Source organism: Plectropomus leopardus, chromosome 19, assembly GCF_008729295.1.
Source record: "Plectropomus leopardus isolate mb chromosome 19, YSFRI_Pleo_2.0, whole genome shotgun sequence".
Lineage (NCBI taxonomy): Eukaryota > Metazoa > Chordata > Actinopteri > Perciformes > Serranidae > Plectropomus > Plectropomus leopardus.
The window spans coordinates 14,647,719-14,667,810 of NC_056481.1; the positions used below are offsets into that span (position 1 = coordinate 14,647,719).

General features: G+C 40.8%; 1 protein-coding gene across 1 annotated transcript in view; it reads left to right on the forward strand.

Moving 5' to 3' along the window:
- Window positions 1-20,092, forward strand: part of lrp2b (low density lipoprotein receptor-related protein 2b) — a 57,101-nt gene that overhangs the window by 13,713 nt on the left and 23,296 nt on the right. The window contains exons 21-47 of the mRNA XM_042507998.1: window positions 431-706; window positions 816-1,055; window positions 1,199-1,321; window positions 2,243-2,359; window positions 2,650-3,027; window positions 3,900-4,148; window positions 4,560-4,768; window positions 4,931-5,115; window positions 5,281-5,509; window positions 6,546-6,723; window positions 7,079-7,207; window positions 7,986-8,152; window positions 8,299-8,442; window positions 8,876-8,985; window positions 9,572-9,749; window positions 10,606-10,819; window positions 11,986-12,222; window positions 12,347-12,538; window positions 12,762-13,234; window positions 13,684-14,131; window positions 15,224-15,389; window positions 15,502-15,660; window positions 15,760-16,049; window positions 16,898-17,101; window positions 17,336-17,578; window positions 19,256-19,381; window positions 19,506-19,625. Coding sequence (XP_042363932.1) covers window positions 431-706; window positions 816-1,055; window positions 1,199-1,321; window positions 2,243-2,359; window positions 2,650-3,027; window positions 3,900-4,148; window positions 4,560-4,768; window positions 4,931-5,115; window positions 5,281-5,509; window positions 6,546-6,723; window positions 7,079-7,207; window positions 7,986-8,152; window positions 8,299-8,442; window positions 8,876-8,985; window positions 9,572-9,749; window positions 10,606-10,819; window positions 11,986-12,222; window positions 12,347-12,538; window positions 12,762-13,234; window positions 13,684-14,131; window positions 15,224-15,389; window positions 15,502-15,660; window positions 15,760-16,049; window positions 16,898-17,101; window positions 17,336-17,578; window positions 19,256-19,381; window positions 19,506-19,625 — 5,784 coding nt within the window. The remainder of the gene's footprint in view (window positions 1-430; window positions 707-815; window positions 1,056-1,198; window positions 1,322-2,242; window positions 2,360-2,649; window positions 3,028-3,899; window positions 4,149-4,559; window positions 4,769-4,930; window positions 5,116-5,280; window positions 5,510-6,545; window positions 6,724-7,078; window positions 7,208-7,985; window positions 8,153-8,298; window positions 8,443-8,875; window positions 8,986-9,571; window positions 9,750-10,605; window positions 10,820-11,985; window positions 12,223-12,346; window positions 12,539-12,761; window positions 13,235-13,683; window positions 14,132-15,223; window positions 15,390-15,501; window positions 15,661-15,759; window positions 16,050-16,897; window positions 17,102-17,335; window positions 17,579-19,255; window positions 19,382-19,505; window positions 19,626-20,092) is intronic.

Here is a 20,092-nt window from a genome sequence, read left to right on the forward strand (position 1 = left end):
TGTGCTGCTCTTCATCAGAGGTGAAATACAAAAAATAACAGAAAACACATTTGATCAGGCACAAAACTGCATTGTCCCATAAAATGCACTGGCTCTTACTGATTCAGAACAAGATGCAATTTCTACTGTATTTTCATGCACAGAACAGTTAGAATGAGGATAATTCAAACAGGTTCGCTCATAAATTGGAACTGACGACTCTGTAAAGACCAAAATTCTGACTGTTCATATAACTTTGTATGAACAAGACCAAGAGGATGTAACTGCTAGAAGGCAGGGAGAGCAGTGACGATATAAAAGATCATATGCATGTTGCATTCTTGAAGCAGATTACTCAGTGACATTAGGGCCATGGTGATGTTTGTACTGAGTCAGCCAGATATAAATATCCAGAAACCTGCTGACTGTTTTTTCATCATCCTCCTGACAGATTACCCCAGCCCCTGCAGCAAGGGGCCCAACGGGCACTGCAGCCACTTCTGTTTCCCGGTTCCCAATGGTCGAGTGTGTGGCTGTCCGTATGGCATGAAACTTAAGGCCAATCAGAGAGAGTGCATCAAGGACGATTCTGTTCCCCCACCTGACAACAACTGTGGTGACTACGCTTTTGAGTGTGACGAAGGACGCTGTAGGCCCAACTCCTTCCGCTGTGATGGAATTGCTGATTGCATAGATAAGACCGATGAAGCCAACTGCACAGATACAGGTGAATGTATAATATTACAGAAAATGTGTGTGTTGGTGGAATAGTGGAAGGAAATTATTTAGCAAACCATTTGATTAATCCATCTTCCTGCCTCATGTATCTTTACCAGGAGCGACCTGCTCTCCACGAGCATTCACCTGCAACAACAAGCACTGCATCTATTCCAGTTGGCGTTGTGACGGCACAGACGACTGCGGCGATGGTTCTGATGAAATCAACTGTCCCACTCGTGTCCCTAGAACCTGTGCCGCCAATTACTTTACCTGCGATAACAACAGGTGTATCTCAAAAATATGGGTGTGTGACGGTGACAACGACTGCGGGGATGGATCTGATGAACGCAACTGCAGTAAGTATGTAGGGACCGACTATTTTCAGCTCATCCACCTCGCTCTGTGTGATTTTGCTACATAAATACTATTAAAACAGGTCTTATCTGGAATATAAAATGTAACAAAATTCTGATAAATGAACTGTGTCTCTGATTGTCAGATTCAACCATCACGACATGCCCTCCTTCCTACTTCCTATGTCCGGATCACCGCTGCATCTACAACTCCTACGTTTGTGATGGAGACCAGGATTGCCTGGATGGTTCTGATGAGAAAAACTGCGGTAGGAATCACTGTAACGTCAATCTATGTTATGTTCTGTTTAATTATGCCTCTGCGCGTTTATGTTTCTGAGTCGTCAGTCCGTCTGTCCCATTCTTGTGATCCCGATATCGCCAGAACACCTTGAGGGAATTTCTTCAGTTTTGGCACAAGTAAATCCATTCATATGGCCATTAGAATTTATTTGCCTATTATGATACATTTTCATCTAAATGTGTAATAGGATAAAATGATGGAGAGATGACATTTTATATGCAAAAGGTCAAAGGTCAACTTCACTGTGACATCTTAATGTTCTGCAAAATCCCTTTGTTGGCCAGTATTCAATGTCAAAACTCAGGAACAGAAGGGGAGACATTTTCTGGAGGGCGGTAACTCCAGAACACCATTAGGGAATTCAAATTTGGCACAAGCATTTGCTTCGATTCAGTGATGAATGTTTGCAGAAACACTAATCTGGCCATTATCTGTCCAGCGCCATATCTCAGAGATAGAAGGTGAGATATTTGGTCAGACACTGAAAAGGTGGCACTGATTTTGGGTGTCAGTCTTTAAATTGTGCTGATTCTTAGATCATCAATGCTGCTGGGAGGAAGATGAAAGTGAAGCGTCCATGTTTTAGAATATGTAGCTTTTATGCAGCAACATCCATATTTGAAACATTGTCAGCTGTCATGGCTACATATGAGTCTGGATGGACATGGATGTAAACTTTAGCTGTAATTTTACTGGTATGCAGAGGCATACAACCTGAGTTGGTAATTTTACTTCATGTTGATAATTTACACAACACAGGACACCTCTTTATTTAACCAGACAGATTTGTTTTTGGGTTGTTAATGTTTTTTCTTGCAGTAGGATGGGGACAAGTTTATTTTTTCAGTTTACTTATCCCATATATTTCTCTCCTTCCAACCTGCAGAGTTTGCTTGTGACAGCCATGAGTTTGCCTGTGCCAGTGGGGACCAGTGTATCAGTAAGAGATATCAGTGTGATGGAGTGTTTGACTGCAGGGACCATTCTGATGAACGAAACTGTCGTAAGCAAACAACACTGACTGAGGATATTTTTAACAAAATTAATTATCTTTGTTTCGTTAATTGGTGATGTGTTTATGAATGATTGCACCACTTGAAACTCTTGTAGCTTTACTGTTGATAACTTTTTAATCAGTCACAAAATGTCGACACAGATCAGATAAAACCTTAATTTATACATATTACACTTTTGTGTCAAAATAATGTCCTGTAAGTATTTCAGTTTTCTGTTGGTGAGTTACTTGCAGTTTTATTTTCACAGCCTTTTATTTAATATTTGTTGTCTCTGCAGCCACTCCTCTCCCAGGCCTCTGCCATGATGACGAGTTCCAGTGCCAGACCGACGGTTTCTGCATACCAGATGAGTGGGAGTGTGACGGTCACCCGGACTGTGAGGATGGATCCGATGAACACAACTCCTGCCCTGCCATCACCTGCAGACCCAACAATTTCCAGTGTGCCAACAAGTTGTGCATCCCGGCAAGCTGGTTGTGTGACGGGGACAATGACTGCCGGGACATGAGTGATGAACAGAACTGCCCCACCCCTCCATTTAGTTGCCCCTCTGGACAGTGGCAGTGTCCCACAGACCAGCTGTGCATTGACATTGACAAGGTGTGCAACGGCCAGAGGGACTGCCCAAACGGAGCAGATGAGTCACCTATCTGCAGTGAGTTTTTAAACTACAATGCATTACATGTCATATTAATCCCTCAGTGACGACTATTCCTAGTCATTACTACTGTCAGAATACAGTGAAACTTGTAGCACAGAGCTGGGCAATTAATTGAAAAATAATCTGATCCAACATTCAGAACCTCTAACCGACTTAATCTTGCATATGCTGTTTTTTTCGGTTATTTAAGAATTCTGTTAATCCTTTCCCCACTGGGGTTGCCAACTCCTATGCATCTGACATGAGTCTCACTTTTGGGCTCTGTCTCACGCTCTCACGACACCAAGGTAAATCTCTTGCCAAAAGACTGAGACAGTGTTGAACAATTATGTAATGCAGTGAACGACTTTGCTTCCAGACTGCAGCCTAGTATTTTATAAGCGAGTTGTATGTGCTTTCCGGCGTTTCGTTATCGCGGATCAAACAGCTGATGGGCCAACAGCAGTGCAGTGAGAGAGACAGACAAACAGAGCAGAGCTTCTCCTCACAGCACCAAGCTGTCCCCATTGACTAGATATCTCCCTAAGATAAGAACAAGCTGTATGATGCTAGCAGCAGATCCACTTGCGTTAGACTATCCTGACAGGGTGCAGCAACAATCTAGTAGCACCACAAATTATATTTATTCATTGAAGAAAGTTAATCTGATTTGATTTAAAAAAGACTAACCCATTTAATCTAATGACTCACTTGATTCAAATTTTGGAGGTTTAGGGTGATGACATAAAATATGACAACAGACTTTCAGAATTTCATTAGAAGCTTCAAATGACAGTTCAAAAATGACAGTATAGCCCTAAAAAGCCAGAAACAACAAATACAGCACAATGTCTAATACTAACTCACTGTCATGTAATTTCATAAAGACCAAGATGACTGCGCACTGGACAACGGGGGCTGCAGTAACGGCTGTGTCCAAGGACCATTTGGGGCTCAGTGCACCTGTCCACCAGGATTTCAGCTCCTCAATGACTCCAAGACCTGTGATGACATTAACGAGTGCCTGATCCCAGGTTTTTGCAGTCAGCAGTGCTACAATGAGAGAGGGAGCTTCAGGTGCCACTGCTCACATGGTTACCTCCTTGAGCCTGATGGACGCACCTGCAAAGCCACAGGTAAGCAACAAACATTAGACAACAAATGTGCCGCTGCAAAAGCTGCAATTAAACAATGTTGCTTTTATGTAATACCAAGAAAAAAGAGCCATCATGCTTTGAATGTGATAAGTCAGGAACAGCTCGAGGGAATTTGGCACATATGTTCAATTAGACTTAAGGATCAACTGATTAGATTTTGGTGGTCAAAGGTCAAGGTCACTATAACCTTGTAATTTAAACAATCCCTAAATGCATCATGTACAGGAACTCAAAGTATAAACATTATACGGTGCATGCAATCAAAGTGGGATACTATTAATTTTAAGTATTTATATGTGAAATTGTTCTCTATGATGAGCATGGACCTGTATATACGAAGATACATTTTAGTTAAGAGATTTTGGTAATAAACAATATGTTTTTCCGTAGACCCTCTAGCAGCTGTACTTCTGGTTGCCAAGCGAAGCCAGATCATTGCGAACCGGGTCAACATGAGACCACCTCAGATGCATCCAGTGATCAGCGGTTCAAGCATCGTGACTGTAGACTTTGATCGCGTAACTTCCAGAATCTACTGGGCTGATGCCTCCCAGAAGAAGATATGGAGTGCTTTCCAGAACGGCACGGACAGACGAGAAGTAAGAGAAATGACATAACGTGCATTAGAACAGATTTACACCACGGGTCACCAAGTTTCACCGAAGGGTAAAATTTGAACATAACCTTGAACACAAACATCTACATAAACAAATTTAAACTGTGCTATATTCTCAGTGTTCAATATGTCTCTGATGTTTTAGGTGTTCTCCAGTGGTTTGATGGTACCAGAAAGTATAGCTGTGGACTGGGTGGGTCGTAACCTTTACTGGACCGACTCTGTCATGGAGAACATTGAGGTGTCCACATTGGACGGTCGCTTTCGGAAAGTCCTCCTCACCAAGAATGTTACAAGCCCCCGCGGACTGGTTTTAGATGCCCGTACCAGGTGATTAGAGAAACTAAAACGTGAATTTAGATGGTTTTTAATTTGATATAACATTGCTGTCGTTTTAATTGAATATTTAGCTCCAGAATTCATCTTTTAGCCTTCAAACAACAAGTCACAGCACATTAATGTCAAAGCTTCTTATCACTCTGTCAATCCTCCTAGTATCAACCTGATGTTCTGGTCAGACTGGGGTCAGAACCCGAGGATCGAGCGGGCCGACATGGATGGAGCTAGGAGACAAGTCATTGTCAGCACCAAGCTCTACTGGCCCAACGGCCTTGCCCTGGACTTCACCACACGCACGGTCTATTTTGCTGACGCCTACCTCAAATATATTGACTACTGTGACTATGATGGCCGCAACCGGCATCAGGTCATGGCAAGTGACATGGTAGGTTTTGTTTGATGATGCTGTTTGAAAAGAAGCAAAGTGTATATTTTTGCCCATGATGCCAAATCACTAACCAGAAACAACAAAAGCTGTTTGAAACTTAGATGCAAGAAGATCAAAAGAACCAAAAGTAAAATATACCTTTTCCAAAGTCTTTTTCATGTCAGATATTATTATCTTTATTTTATGGATATATTAAAATTATACTTGAAAATAATTAACAAATAATTCCAGTTCCAGTTATACAAATAATTATTTGTCTCTTAAATAAGTTTGGTTCCTTCATACGTGTATCATTTTCACTGACTTGGACAAACTAATGGCGGTAGATGAGTTGGAATCCTTAGTAGTTGAGACATGGTACAATTCAGGGAAAATTCAAGTGGAACACTACCATGATTCACGGTAAGATAGGGGAAGTTTCCACGTTTTAATTGTTGCAATCATAGACTTTATGTAAAGATGGGCGACATGACAGCTACCCAAAAGTGAAGCCAAAACATCCAGAATCGCCCCTGGCTGCAGTCATAAATCCTGCTCTGTCCAGTATAGCAGATGGGAGATGGTAGAAGTAAAATACTTTTTTTCTATTATTTGTGTAATATTTAGGTAGCTCTTATCATGCTGCTGGATGTTCAAGTGTTTGTTTTTCTGACAAGCTTGGTTTTAATTAGTTATTTGATGCTCTATAAAGGTGGTGTGACATCATGATTGATAGTTGTGTGTGTGCTTGCGATTCAGTAGGGCAGGTGTTTGGGGGGAAACATGATAATGCAGCTCCACTCCCCGATTGTTACTGCACAGACCTTGGCATCATTTGGCATCAACAGCACAAAATGACAGCACCAATATCAGAGATATTTTAGCTTCTTTTTTGTATAGTGGGAGGAATGTGTCGTCCATCTTTATAAATAGTCTGCAGTGCAAACATATCAACATAAATCAGGGAAAGGCTGAAATGAACATCTGATCTTAAAATTAAATTCTGGATAAAGTTAAACAAACATGACCCGTGTGAATGCCCATCTCAAACCAGGTTCTGCAGCACCCACATGGCATGACCATCTTTGAGGACAGCATCTACTGGTCTGAGCGCTACACCAGCAAGGTGATGAGGACAAACAAGTTCCACGGTGGCAATATTACTACTCTGATGAGCAGCGTCTACCAACCCATGGGCATCGTTATGGACCATCCCGTCAAACAGCCAATGGGTAATTTTCTGTTTGATAGCACATCTTAATTGCATACTTGTAAACTGTAGAAATGTATCAAAATGTGTGTTGATGTAGCAGTGTAGGCAGGTAAAAGCATGTAATCTATGTAATTTATCAGTATAAAGTGAGCCTTTTAGAGTTGTTGTGGGCTGACTGTATATGTTTCGTGATTGCAGGCCCGCAAGGTTATGCTAACAACATGTTAAAGGAATACAGATTTTATTACAAAAATTCTCACATGCACAGAAAAAGAACACTTTTGTAATGTCAGAGGCTTGGATAGTATGTTTAAATAGCATAATGAATGTCATATAGGGTCTAAATGAAGGTGACACTGTGGTTTTGTGTTTAGCCACCAACCCATGCAACGAACACCTGTGCTCTCAGCTGTGCCTGCTGGCAGGCATCAGACCCAGGTTCTACACCTGCCACTGTGAGTCTGGCTGGAAGCTGGCTTCTGATCAACGTACCTGTGTTAAAGGTAGGTTTTTTTAAGCTTCCGCGCTGGCAATACTTGTGACAAGAAGCATGATGTTTTTGGGTTGTGTGTCTGGTTTCATTGTTTGTAAACACAATATCTCAAGAACACCTTGAAGGAATTCCTTAAAATTTGGCACAAATGTCCATGTGGACTCAACAATGAAATTATTAGAATTTGGTGATCAAAGGTCACTATAACTTCACAAAATATATTTTCTTTAACTCACTGTAGCAATCAATTGAAACTTCACCGCCTTCTGACCAGCCACAAAATATATTTTCATGCATCAATCAAGAATTCATATGAGAATTGTTACATAATTTAACATAAATGTAAAATAGGGGGCGTAAGTAGCCGTGTCCTATCAAATAAAGGCAAAAAAGCCAAAAAAATAATCTTTGAAAAAACAAATAAATAAATGTAAAATAGGATAAATGATGAAGTGATGACATTCTGTATCCAAAAAGTAAAAGGTCAACTTCACTGTTACACCATAATGTTTTGCAAAAACCCTTTTTTGAACCAATCTAAATGCGGATGGTGTCTTTATTCTACAGGCATTACATTGTGCAATCATTGTTCACTTAAAACTTAATGCTTATATAACTTTATCTGTCTCTACTTTTAAATTTCTAGTTCACTAGTTCTAGTTCTAGTTCAGTTTGGATGAAAGTTATGGGGTGTTTCTGCCAAAATCTCTACTCTCTCCTACGGCTTGGCTCCCCCTTTGCGTGTGAGTTCCTCTCATCATCTGTACATCTGTTCTCTTCTCTCCTAGATGATACTCCTTTCTTGATGGTGGTCAGAGATTCAGTGATTTTTGGCATTCCCCTGGACCCGACTGACCCTTCCAACAATGCAATGGCCCCCGTGTCTGGCATCAGCCAGGGGCGGGACATTGAATTTGATGACCAGCAGCAGTTAATCTATTGGGTGCAGAGCAGTGTGAGTGGACGTTTTTAACTGAACGTTGGAGAAATGTTTTATCATTTGTAGAATGAATTTACTGTGATGGAAGGAAAGCTTTTGATTAAAATGTGTTATTACAGTCAATGGTGTGAATCATATCACATGTTTTGCTCTCATGTCAGGGATCTATATGGCAAGTGAAAACCAGTGGCACCAACAGGTCTGAGTTTGCTCCAGCTGCTTTCATGGGCACGCCTTCTGGTCTGGCTTTTGATTGGATAGGCCGAATAATGTATTACACTAATCCCACTGCTAAAACCATAGAGGTAAGCACCTTTTCATTAAAGATGTATATTAGATTTCTTTTAGATCTGATTTAATTTGTGTATCTGTTTGTTTGTCAGCAGGGTTACAGAAAAATGACTTAAACTCATATTCATGAAAGATGATGGAAGAATGTAGCATATGTCAAGGAAGAAGATATTCAATTTTGGAGTGGATCCACATCATAGGGCAGATACATGAATCATTTTTTACTCTCATAAAAGTTGCATTGCACATGAACACAAAGGAAGGAGGGAACATTGTGAGATACCGCTAGGACATTTGGTCTTCGCAGAGGTCTGCACTCTCTGAGTGCCCTTCTAGTTTACCATATCAGGGTTTTTTTATTGCCATTAGTCAGTGTTTTATCACTTAATCTTTGTTTGTAAATCATTTTTGTGCAAGTAAATTTACAAAACTTTACATGTCTGTCAGGTTATCCGTGTGGATGGAGACCAACACTATAGGAAGACCCTCATCGCCTCCACTGGTAAACCAGAGGGAGCAGGGGAACCCATTGGCATAGCCCTGGATCCAGCCCGAGGGTAAAGCCTCTGTTTAACATATGGAATATTTCCTCTACTACTTGAATTGATTGACATGGGATAAATAATTGAAGGAACAAATTATCAAGTGTCAGTTTCTGTGTGTAAAATGACTGAACAAATTTAAATCAGTTTGGTGTTTTTCTGATGGTGAGATCAATACATACTTGCTGACACTTGAAAGACAAAGCCAGTAAACCAGGATGTGATTCACTGGACAGCATTAATTAAGAAGAAAACTGCAGGCTGACAAAGACAAACTGATCTCATTGTTTTAAGACTATTAAGCGTAATTGGAAATTAAGAGGATTTATTTCTCAGGCAATAACATATCCATCTCAATCATTTTTGTGTGTGTGAATAATTTACCAAAAACTACAAACAACAAAAGGTAACACAGACATTTTTGCTTGTGTCTTAACATTTTGTACAGAAGGTAGAAATAGCTATTTTCTCTATGTGAATTCTGATTGTTGATTTAATAACAGAGGGATTTTATAGATTAACTTAAAACAACATCTGATACAAACACCATAATGGCTAACTCTCTTCAGTTATTTCTCACATTTATATTTTCCCCTGACAGGAAATTGTTTTGGACAGACAAGGGGTCAGACACTGGAGTTCCTCCAAAGGTCGGCAGCGCTGACATGGATGGAGGAAACCTCAGGAACCTCTACACAGGCAACCTGGCAAATATAGGATTCATCGCTGCTGACATCTCTACCACAAAACTGTACTGGGGTGTGGTGGGCTCAGGGGTGGTATGTACAGTAGACATGTAGACTAATGCTGTGATCACACTGCAAGGGACACAACAACAGGCTGCAAGTCATTTTCAGTAGAGGCTGGGGACTGATACCTGAAAGTATCTTTTTACTTTACTTTTTACCCGAAACTTTGCTATGTACAGGGGCGACATGCCACAAAACAAAATTGAGCTTCAACTCAGCGATTCAGTGACACGGTGAAGTGTCAACTAGTGTTGTAGTCAAGACCACACTAACTGAGACTAGAGTGTGCGAGGATCGAGACTAGGCCGGTGAAATGTGATGTTTAAATAGGGCTCAGACACTAATCAAAGCATAGATTTTTTTTGGGACTAAATCCAAACTTTAGATGAAGTTTAGACAAGGTGCTTTGTGGCAAGTAGCAGACACCACAAGCCTGAGAAGATGTACCTGCATTAACATGCATTTGAGCAACACTTCAACTGCGACTTTGTGATAATGTAGGTGGTGTTGCGTTCACTCGTGAAAACAGCATAAGAAAAAAAATTTGATCGTTTATTGTTCATTTCAGTGCAAACTGCATTTTTGGGATGTTGATGGGAATAAATTCCCTCAACTGAATTGACTCACCTTTTTATTTGTGGTAAAAGTACCCACCCTTTCTTTTCTGCTATAGTTAACTAAACTTTTAGATACATTTCATAATGAGACACGTCTTATCCTTTTGCTACTTACCAGCATCTCCCTTTACAGAAAGTAATTTCTACCTCAATAATGTGATGTGTCGAGATCAAGCTTGTATTATTTTATCCATTCTCCTTGTTCTTATGTTGCACTGATTGAACTACGTTTCGTAACCTCTCTCTGTTCGCCTTTCTTGTTTGCTCAGATTGAGAGTGGCACCATGGACGGAGTAGCCCGTGTGACAGTTGTGAGTGGCCTGTCCCATCCATGGGGGCTGACAATATACCAGAATCACCTCTACTACACCGACCTGGACCTCGAGGTCATTGAAAGGGTGGACAAGGACACCGGTGCCAATATGGTTGTGATGAGGAGTGGCATGTCTGGCCTGCGAGCCCTCAAAATGCACGCCAGAGACAGTATGTGGACTCACTGGTTTTTAATTTTTATTCAGAGGTGTCTGTCCTTGAGCTTTTTCTGGTATTTTTTCCCGGACTGTTATATTACGTAACTGATAATTACTGCCAGTGAGTGAGAGTAGGAGTGTTGTGTCCTCCTCAAGGACAGAACACAGTGGGATCAAGCACCACTTGTATTTCTTCTTTTGAATGTAGACTCTGTGATAATTTGGCCTTTTACCATTGCAGTCGTCATAGTTCTTTTTAGAAACAAGATAAGTAGATAATGAGATATTTTTGAAGATTGGGAGAAGGTTTGTTCTCCTTTTCATCCGTGTGTGTATTACTCATAAGTAATAAGAAAAAACAATTTAATAATGTCATGGTAAATGAAGGGATAAATATCTTTTAAATGATCTTTGAATTACAATATTTCATAGTATCAAGTCACAACTGTTTTTCTGAATATTCAGAGTGCTACATGTATTGTTTTTAGACATGCAATAGATACATAAAAAGAGAAATAGTTAGATAATAAATGTTGATAATAATGATTATAGACTTTATTTATGAAGCTTTTAGGGCTGCACAATTTTGGCCAGAGTCATAATCACAATTATTTTGATCAATATTGAGATTACAATTTTTTCACGATTATTCATTGGTTTCAGAGACAAAATATTTTTATTTGCACTATCACATTTAAATAAATAGAGGACTGCTTTTACTTCCATGTTGTGCAACATTCCTGTTAATGTAAAAATCTTTGCATCAAAATAAGACTTAAACTAAGGCTTTTCTTCAGCTGAAGTCGATGCATCTCCTATTGACAGGTATCTGCTGCTGTATTTAAAAAAAACGTTTTCACAGTGGTCACAGTGCCGTGTCGCACTGCTGCGTTGCTGTCACGATGTCTGGTGTCTTGTCCCTGGACTACGATGGAGATTCAGTGACATAATGTTAGAATAGTAATCACAGAAATAAAATAAGACTTATTTTTTTATTTCCATGTACATTATTCTTTTTGGCCTCCATGAATTCATCGTTCTGCAGGTTGTAGTGTATTTTGGTGATTTAACAAGTTTGTTATGTTCTATTGTTCTGTTTTGCGGTGCATTCCAGTAATATGGGCTCACATGATCCACTAACGCTCTCCTCCACCACTCTCTTCCTCGCTTCCACCTCAGACTCAGCAGGGACCACCAACGCCTGCAGCTCCAACAATGGGGGCTGTCCGCACCTCTGTCTACCCAAACCAGGCAATCAAAAGACTTGCGCCTGCACCACTGGCTTTCACCCCTCTCAAGATGGCTCCCGCTGTGAACAGTTTGAGTCTTTCGCAATCGTCACCACTCCCAAATACATCCGTGGCTTCCACATAAACAGCTCCGACCACTCTGAGGCTATGGTACCTGTCAGTGGAAGTATGTTGGCTTGACATTGTTCTGCATTATGATGTTTTAGCCTGTTTTGCATATGGTACAGCTTTTTCAGTAAATTTTTGGCTGTTAATAGTCAGTTAATAAAAGTGCATTTTTATCTTTACAGCTTCATACTCCACTAAGAACAACTTGGACCTCCATATCGACTCTGGCTTTATATATTGGACTGACAACAGCACATCCACCTCATACAGGGGCATCTTCAGGGCAAAAACTGATGGAGGGCGTTACAGCACCGTCCTAAACTCAGGTGTTGGAAGACGAGGCATCCAGGGCCTTGCTGTCGACTGGGTTGCTGGTATGAAGCCACTTGACCATCCCTTCATTTGTCTATCGTTACAGGAAGGCTCTAGGAGCAAAGATATCAACTAGTACTTACATTTCGGATAAAACAAATCAAACATCAGTAATTCACTAAAGTGTATCTATTTTTTGCAGAACCCTGTACACTATAGCTGTATATCTCTCTGCTTGCAGTCATTTTTTCCTGGTCTTTACCATCTATCATTTTACTTTCTTAGGTAACTTATACTTTACCAATGCCTTTGAGACTGAGACCTTCCTGGAGGTGCTTGCCATCAACACCACCTACCGAATGATTCTCCTCAAGTCCTCCCAGGACCAGCCCCGTGACGTGGCTGTCAGCCCTAAGCTTCGCTACCTGTTTTGGACCGATGGTGGCCAAACACCCAAAATTGAGCGCGCGCTGCTGGACGGCACCAATCGCACTGTTTTGGCATCAGAGAGTCTAGCATCACCCCGTGGCCTTACCATAGATTACACAAATGATTTTCTCTACTGGACAGATGATGTTCTTGATATGATCTCCCGAATGGCCACAGACGGCACACAGAGGCAGATTGTCAGGTATGGGAGCCGCTATCCATCTCCTGCAGGGATGGCTATATTTGGAAACTACATGCTGTGGGTGGATAAACGGCTTGGGAAGCTTTTACAGGCCAGTAAGGACCCAGCCAATACCGACCAGCCAGAGGTGAGACATAACATGGTTTTAGTTGTCATGGTGATGCTGTTTTGTGCTCTTACAATGAAATAACTAACAAATTGGATAACAAGGACTCCATCCAGTAAGTCATAAACACTGTCATGACACTTTTACAAGGGCTGCAACGACTGATTATTTTCATTTTTATTTATTTTTGCAGGTTATTCCGAATTAATTGATTAATCCTTTGGTCAATAAAATTATAGAAACTGTTTTGGTTTTATTTGGCTATCAGCCTAAAACCCAGAGATATTCAGTTTCTAATTATATATATCTAAGAAGCTGGAATGAACAAAAAATCTGTAGTTGAAGCCTGGCAGTAAGCAACAATAATGGTGTAATAATGTGGTAGCACCATAAGTTTCTTGTGCCCTGGGAATGATTTTGTAAGCAAAACGTTCATAACAAAACGTTTTTTTTTTTTTCAATTGTAACAGGTAATTCGAGACAGTCTTGATGGGCTGATGGATGTTGCCGTCTTTGACGCTCATGTCCAGCCGACATCTGCCAACCAGGTGGGCTTTAACCCATGTCAAGAAGACAACGGACGCTGCCAGCAGCTCTGTTTCGCCATACCAGGCCAGGAGAAACCAAAATGTGGTTGTGCTCATGGGTCACTCCTCAATAATGGAGTAACATGCGGTTACGGACTAGAAGAATTTCTAGTTTTTACCACAGACTACACATTGAATAGCATGAGGTTAGATCCTGCGGATCACAGCACCCCCTATCCAACGGTGAACCTGGGCTACAACTTGATGGCTTTGGATTATGACTTCAAAGAGAAGCGAATTTTCTTCACCCAGTATATGGGCATAGGTCGGAGCAGAATTGGATACATCACCACGACATCCATCACCAGCCCACCTGTCTTTGTTGCTACAAGTGAGTTAAACATTAATTACCTTTGCCAAGGAGCTCATGTATTTGGCACGGTTTGTGCATTTGTCTGTTTGCGAGTTTTTTTTTGTCAGCAGGATAATGGAAAAACTACTGGCCCAGTTCGCATGAAATGTGTTGGAAGGTTGTGCCATGGATCAAGGAAGAACCCATTAAATTTTGCAGAGTTTCTGTTTACAACTGGGTACTCTCATATGATCCTGTATGAGCATTTCTCTCCTGCTCAGGTCTTGTTCAGGGTGCAGTGCAGAGCGGCGATGATTTGCTTGCCAATGGGTACATGAATAATAATAGTTTTTCTCTGTTTTAACATTCTGATTGTCATATATTGCCCCTTTAACATTGTGAGATAGGGCAATTGGCCTTGGCGTAGGTCTGCGCTCTCTGAGTGCACTTGTAGTTTTTACTGTGTTGCCTTTATTGGAACTCCATCTTGTAGGGATGTACCATACTCATGTCTATTTCAGTGGAATTGGATTTGGCTGTTCAATAAGAATGTTCAATGATTCGTTTTGTATTTCCATAGTTCAGCAGGACGGTCAGTGTGACAGAGGCACTTCACTTAATAAAGCAAACAAGCTACCGACGCTAACGACAGGTCGTAATTGTTCAACACCATTTTTTGCAGACACTAGATATCAAACAAAAGACTGTAACGTATCTAGTTGCTGTGAGCTGTAAATTCACCACTTTCAAGCAGAAAGTCTCCCCTCTCTCCTCTTTCCTCCTCTGTGCAGCTATCTGTGCTCTGCCTTTATGTCTGCAGCTCCAATGAGTAGTATGAAAGTCACACTGCAGTAAAATCTGAGGACCAGAATGTCCCTAGAAGTACACTGCACAACACGCTGACTGACAAAAAAGCTTAAAACAATTGCTCAAGTTGAAGCAATCTTAGTTTACTGAGGGACTGATGCTTCAAATCTCTGACTTTTAAGGGGCAGCCCTACCATCTTGTAATATTTTTTCTTCCATTTTTATTTTGAACTTTTCTCTCTCAGTCTGTTTCATTTTCTAGGTTCCTTTATTGTTTTTGTCTCTCTTTTTTTAATATCCTCGCCTCTCTTTAACACTGCTCAGATTTGGATGACCCAGAGGGACTGGCATATGACTGGGTCAACAAGCGTCTCTACTTTACTGACTACTATAGACGCAATGTCCAGTCCATTGGGGCGGATGGGATGAATCGCTCAATTATCGCCCATGCAAACCGTCCCAGAGGCATCATTGTTGACCCCTGCTATGGGTAAAAGCAGCAGACCATTTCTTCATCACCCAGTGTCTACAGATTGGACATAGATGATTTCTGTACTCATGGAGCTTTTCTCCTCCCTTCTCTCTTTGCTCTTGCTACCCAGTTACCTGTACTGGACTGACTGGGGCTCTCCAGCTAAGATCGAGAGAGCCACACTGGGTGGAAACTTCCGGACCGCCATCATTAGCACCAGCCTGTCAACACCCAATGGCCTGTCTCTTGATTATGAGGAAAGGATGCTCTACTGGGCTGATGCCTCGTTGTATGTTTAGTTTTTTTATTTGTACTACGTTGCAGCAGATCCCATACTCCTCATATTTTTTTTAAAAAAACTCCTCTTCTCCCCAACTGCTTCCCGCAGAGATAAGATTGAGAGGGCCACTCTGACTGGTGAGAACCGACAAGTGATCTTGCGGGGAGTCATGTACCCGTACGCCATGACCGTCTTCCAACAGGACATCTTCTGGACCGACTGGACTGAGAGAGGAGTGTTTAGAGCTGGGAAGGACGATGGCTCTGGCTTCACAGTGCTGGCCCAGGACCTGCAATATCGACCTAACGACATCCATGTTTATGCCGCATCTAAGCAAGAGAGCTGCTCCAGCCCCTGTCAGCAGTTTAATGGAGGCTGCAGTCATATCTGTGTTCCTGGTGAGAGCAGAACCTCACTCTTTCTTACTGACTTTGCCTCAAAAAATCTAAAATTGTGAATACACATTTCTCTGCACAGATCACCAAAGCTGTTGCAGCACAAGCAACCGTTACTTTGTGCATTTGACTCACTTTTTGGAGCCTTTAAATCCAAGTTTAATACTTTAAGTGCGGGTGCCCCATGTAAGGAGGCTATGTCCTTGCTGCAGCAGCCGCAGGTTCGACTCCAGCCTGTGGCCCTTTGCTGCATGTCATCCCAACTTACTCTCCCTTTCATGCTTAGTCTGTCCTATCTAATAAAAGCCAAAAAGCCCCAAAAAATCTTTCAAATCAAACAAACAAACACTAAACAAACAAACGCGGGTCATTTCTGAATGGTCCACATGTGACTTGCAAACATGTCAAATTTGTAAAAAAAACCAACTTTATTTTGACATACATCTAATTTCTGGCACAGAGCTTTTATTAACTACCGTTTTCTGGTGTGCAGTGAATCACTAACAGGAAGCTACATAACACAGACAGCAAACTAGCTTGACTACATCGCCAAACGCTAGTGTGATGCTGAATATATTCAACTGTGTGGACCTTGAAGGAACTACTGCTTTAAAACCAAAAAAAAATCTTCCATGAAACCTTTTGAACCTTTAACAATGACAGACGCAAGGTGTTTTAAATTGAAGTTTGAACTTTGCTCACTAAGATATCAGAGCAAGTAGAGAAAGTTCTTAACATCCTGAACAACACAGAGATACAGTATTACTAATTAAAAATACAAATTACCTCTGTGTTCCCTTCAGTTCCTCTTCATTCTTTAATTCTCTCACCTCCCATAATCTCTCCTGCAGGTCCCCTGGGCCCAGAGTGCCAGTGTCCTCATCAGGGGAATTGGTACCTGGCCAACAACGGCAAAGACTGCATCAAAGACACCGGGAAACGCTGTGAGCCAGAGCAGTTCACCTGTCTCAACGGTAACTGCATCTCGGCACGCTGGAAGTGTGACGGCGACAATGACTGCCAGGATAACTCGGATGAGCTGGAGAGAGTGTGTGGTGAGACATGAGGTTTGATCTGACTTTAAACAGTAGATGGTAACCATAGTGGGTGAACAGACAGAAGCAAACCATGTAAGCAAACAAATTTTAAAATGCTATAATGATCTGTTTGGCATTTGAATCTCCCATAAGTTCTAAAATGTGCTACACATTTGTAGCTCTTAGAAATAAATGACAATAAGCATAAAGGCTAAAACATAAATAAAATCAGCTCTCTCTTGTTTTTGCCAGCATTCCACACCTGCTCAGCTATGGACTTCACCTGTGACAACGGGCGTTGTGTGCCGCTCAGCTACATCTGTGACTACACAGACGACTGTGGTGACAACAGTGACGAGCGAGGCTGCCCCTTCCCCACATGTAACCCCGCCACCGAGTTCACCTGCACCAACGGACGCTGCATCAGTGCGGCCTTTGTCTGTGACGGTCACAACGATTGCCGAGATAACGCCACCTCTGACGAAATCAACTGCCGTGAGTAATGATTAGGCCGATCATTTAATGGTTTGTAAACTGATGGAGCGTTATGGTGGAAAATGAGAAACACATGCTGCAAGATTGTAAAATGGTTTTAAATTGTTTTTTTTGGGATCACTGAACAGGAGCAGTGCACACAGTCATCTTTAGTTACATACTTTTACAGAATCTTTTCAGCTTTTTACAATATAAATTATACAGTTGAAGACAAACAATATAACATGGGGGACGCCCAGTAGCTCACCTAAATCCAGGCTGTGGCTCTTTGCTGCATGTCATCCCCTTTCTCTGCCCCTTTCACATTTAAGCTGATCTGTCCTAATAAAAGCAAAAAAGCGACTAAAAAACAAAATCTTAAAATAAAAAAAAGGAAAAAAAACAGATCATGGGGTGTCCATGATACTTTAAATAAATAAATGATAATGCAAACAAAAGCAGGGTGTTTGTGCAAGGAAAATATACATTTTCCACTTCCTCCAAATTTCCTCAACTTTAATTCCTTAAGCCTCAAGGTGATTTTCCATTACAGGGATTTCTTTCTCTTTTTTTTGGAGAGTGAGTGAGAGATAAATCTTCAATGTTGAAGCACAAAAAGGAGTTCGTCTCAATTAAAATCATTTTTGTCCCAAATGATGTTGTCAATTATTCTGCAGAAATCTTAATCCAAACAGCATTTATTATTTTTTGACTGGTCCAAAACAAGTGATAGTGATTGGCTTCATTTGAGCCACAATTCCTCTAGCAGCTGGAAGAGCCTGAGTGGTGAGACTTCTGAGCAAGTGTGATAAAATATCTGCGAAGACTCCTCCAGCCAAACACTCTCTATGAGATTTAGCTTGATATCCTCTGGCAAAGTAAGTGCTGGCATGACATCAGATTTTCACTACAAGATTAATGTAGGAAGAAAAATTCACAATGCAATAGCTACATTTTTGTGACATTTGTAGAAAACTATTAAACTAAACTATTAAATGCTATTAAAACATATTTATATCGTAGCTTTATAAACGTTCATTTTGCGATTTGCCTTTTTTGCCAAATTAATTACACTTAAAATACGAGTGTAGGGAGGTGGACAGAAACCCATAACTGTACTTAAGTGTTAAAAAAAAGAACAATTACAGTAAATGAACAGTGAAATAGCAACCAGATGGTGCTGTGGGAGAGAGACAAAGCAAGAAACAGAGAGAAAATAAAATGATTTAAAAAGCAATTGATTAATGAAATGGTATTTTTATATGTGTATTACTAACATGATTTTAGTATTTGTTTTTTAAATATCATGGTTGCTGTCAATACCGGCATATCATGACACCCCAAAGTGAAATTCAAAATAAATGGTTCCTCTGAAATGCAGCTGTTAGTGTCCCTTTCCCATTTTTCTTTCATGTGTAGGTGGTGCTTGTTTTTTAAGCTTCTGAAGTCCCCTGCATAATCTTTAAATTATTTCAGCACCAAATCCATGGAGACTGTTCTTCTAATATCATTTGTTCCACTACGTGTATACCACCTGCTCTGTCATACAAGATGAGATTTACCTGAGTAAAGCATGTCTGAGCTAATACAGAAACATCTCACAGTTGTTATATCAACCTTTCAGATGTGATTCTGTGTAGCTGAGTAAATAATGTGTTTTTGACCTTGTGGTTCACACATTCACTCTCTCCTCTCCAGCTGTGCGGACGTGTCCTGCAGGCCAGATCAAGTGTGAGCGGAACAACATCTGCATCTACCCTGAAAGCCTGTGTGACGGCTACAACAACTGTGGAGACAACAGCGATGAGAATCCTCTCTTCTGTGGTAAGTTGAACACTCAATTGCTGGGACGAATTGTATCACTTACAGCGTTTATGTTGTATCTGCTGAGTCGATTCAGTAGAACTTTTTATGAATTTGTGCCTGAATTTGTGTTACTGTGCAACAGCGGGTCGTACCTGCTCTCCTGATCAGTTCCGCTGCGACACTGGGAAGTGTATCCCTGAATCTTGGGTGTGCGACTCCATCCGGGACTGCACTGATGGGACAGATGAACCTCCCTCCTGTGGTGAGTTCTCTGCATTTGCATTTTACATTTTGGGCTTTTTAAACAGCTACAACATTATTCAGTCTTCATATCTTGAAGGAGATAAACTTTTGACTATGTAGTTACATGCCATTTTTTGTATTTCTCGTATGATTTTTAGTTGCTTTAGTGAGTCAAGCCATTTGGGTGACACCTTTCATTTTATTTATTAATTCATTTTATTTAAAAGGGACCAAGTACAGTTTAAAATATAAATGTTACCATTCGATACACTGCACCAGATTATAGCTAATTCGCATCTGCAGTCCCTCGACAGGTCTGAACAAAGAAACAGCACAATGACATAATAATAGAAAGTTGAACAAAAAAAGATGAAAATAACCCCCCACGCAAGATAAACAGTACACACAATAGCACATGATATAAAGTGATACAAAGAAGACACAAGACAGACAATGCAACATAAAACTACACAGAAAAGCAAATCA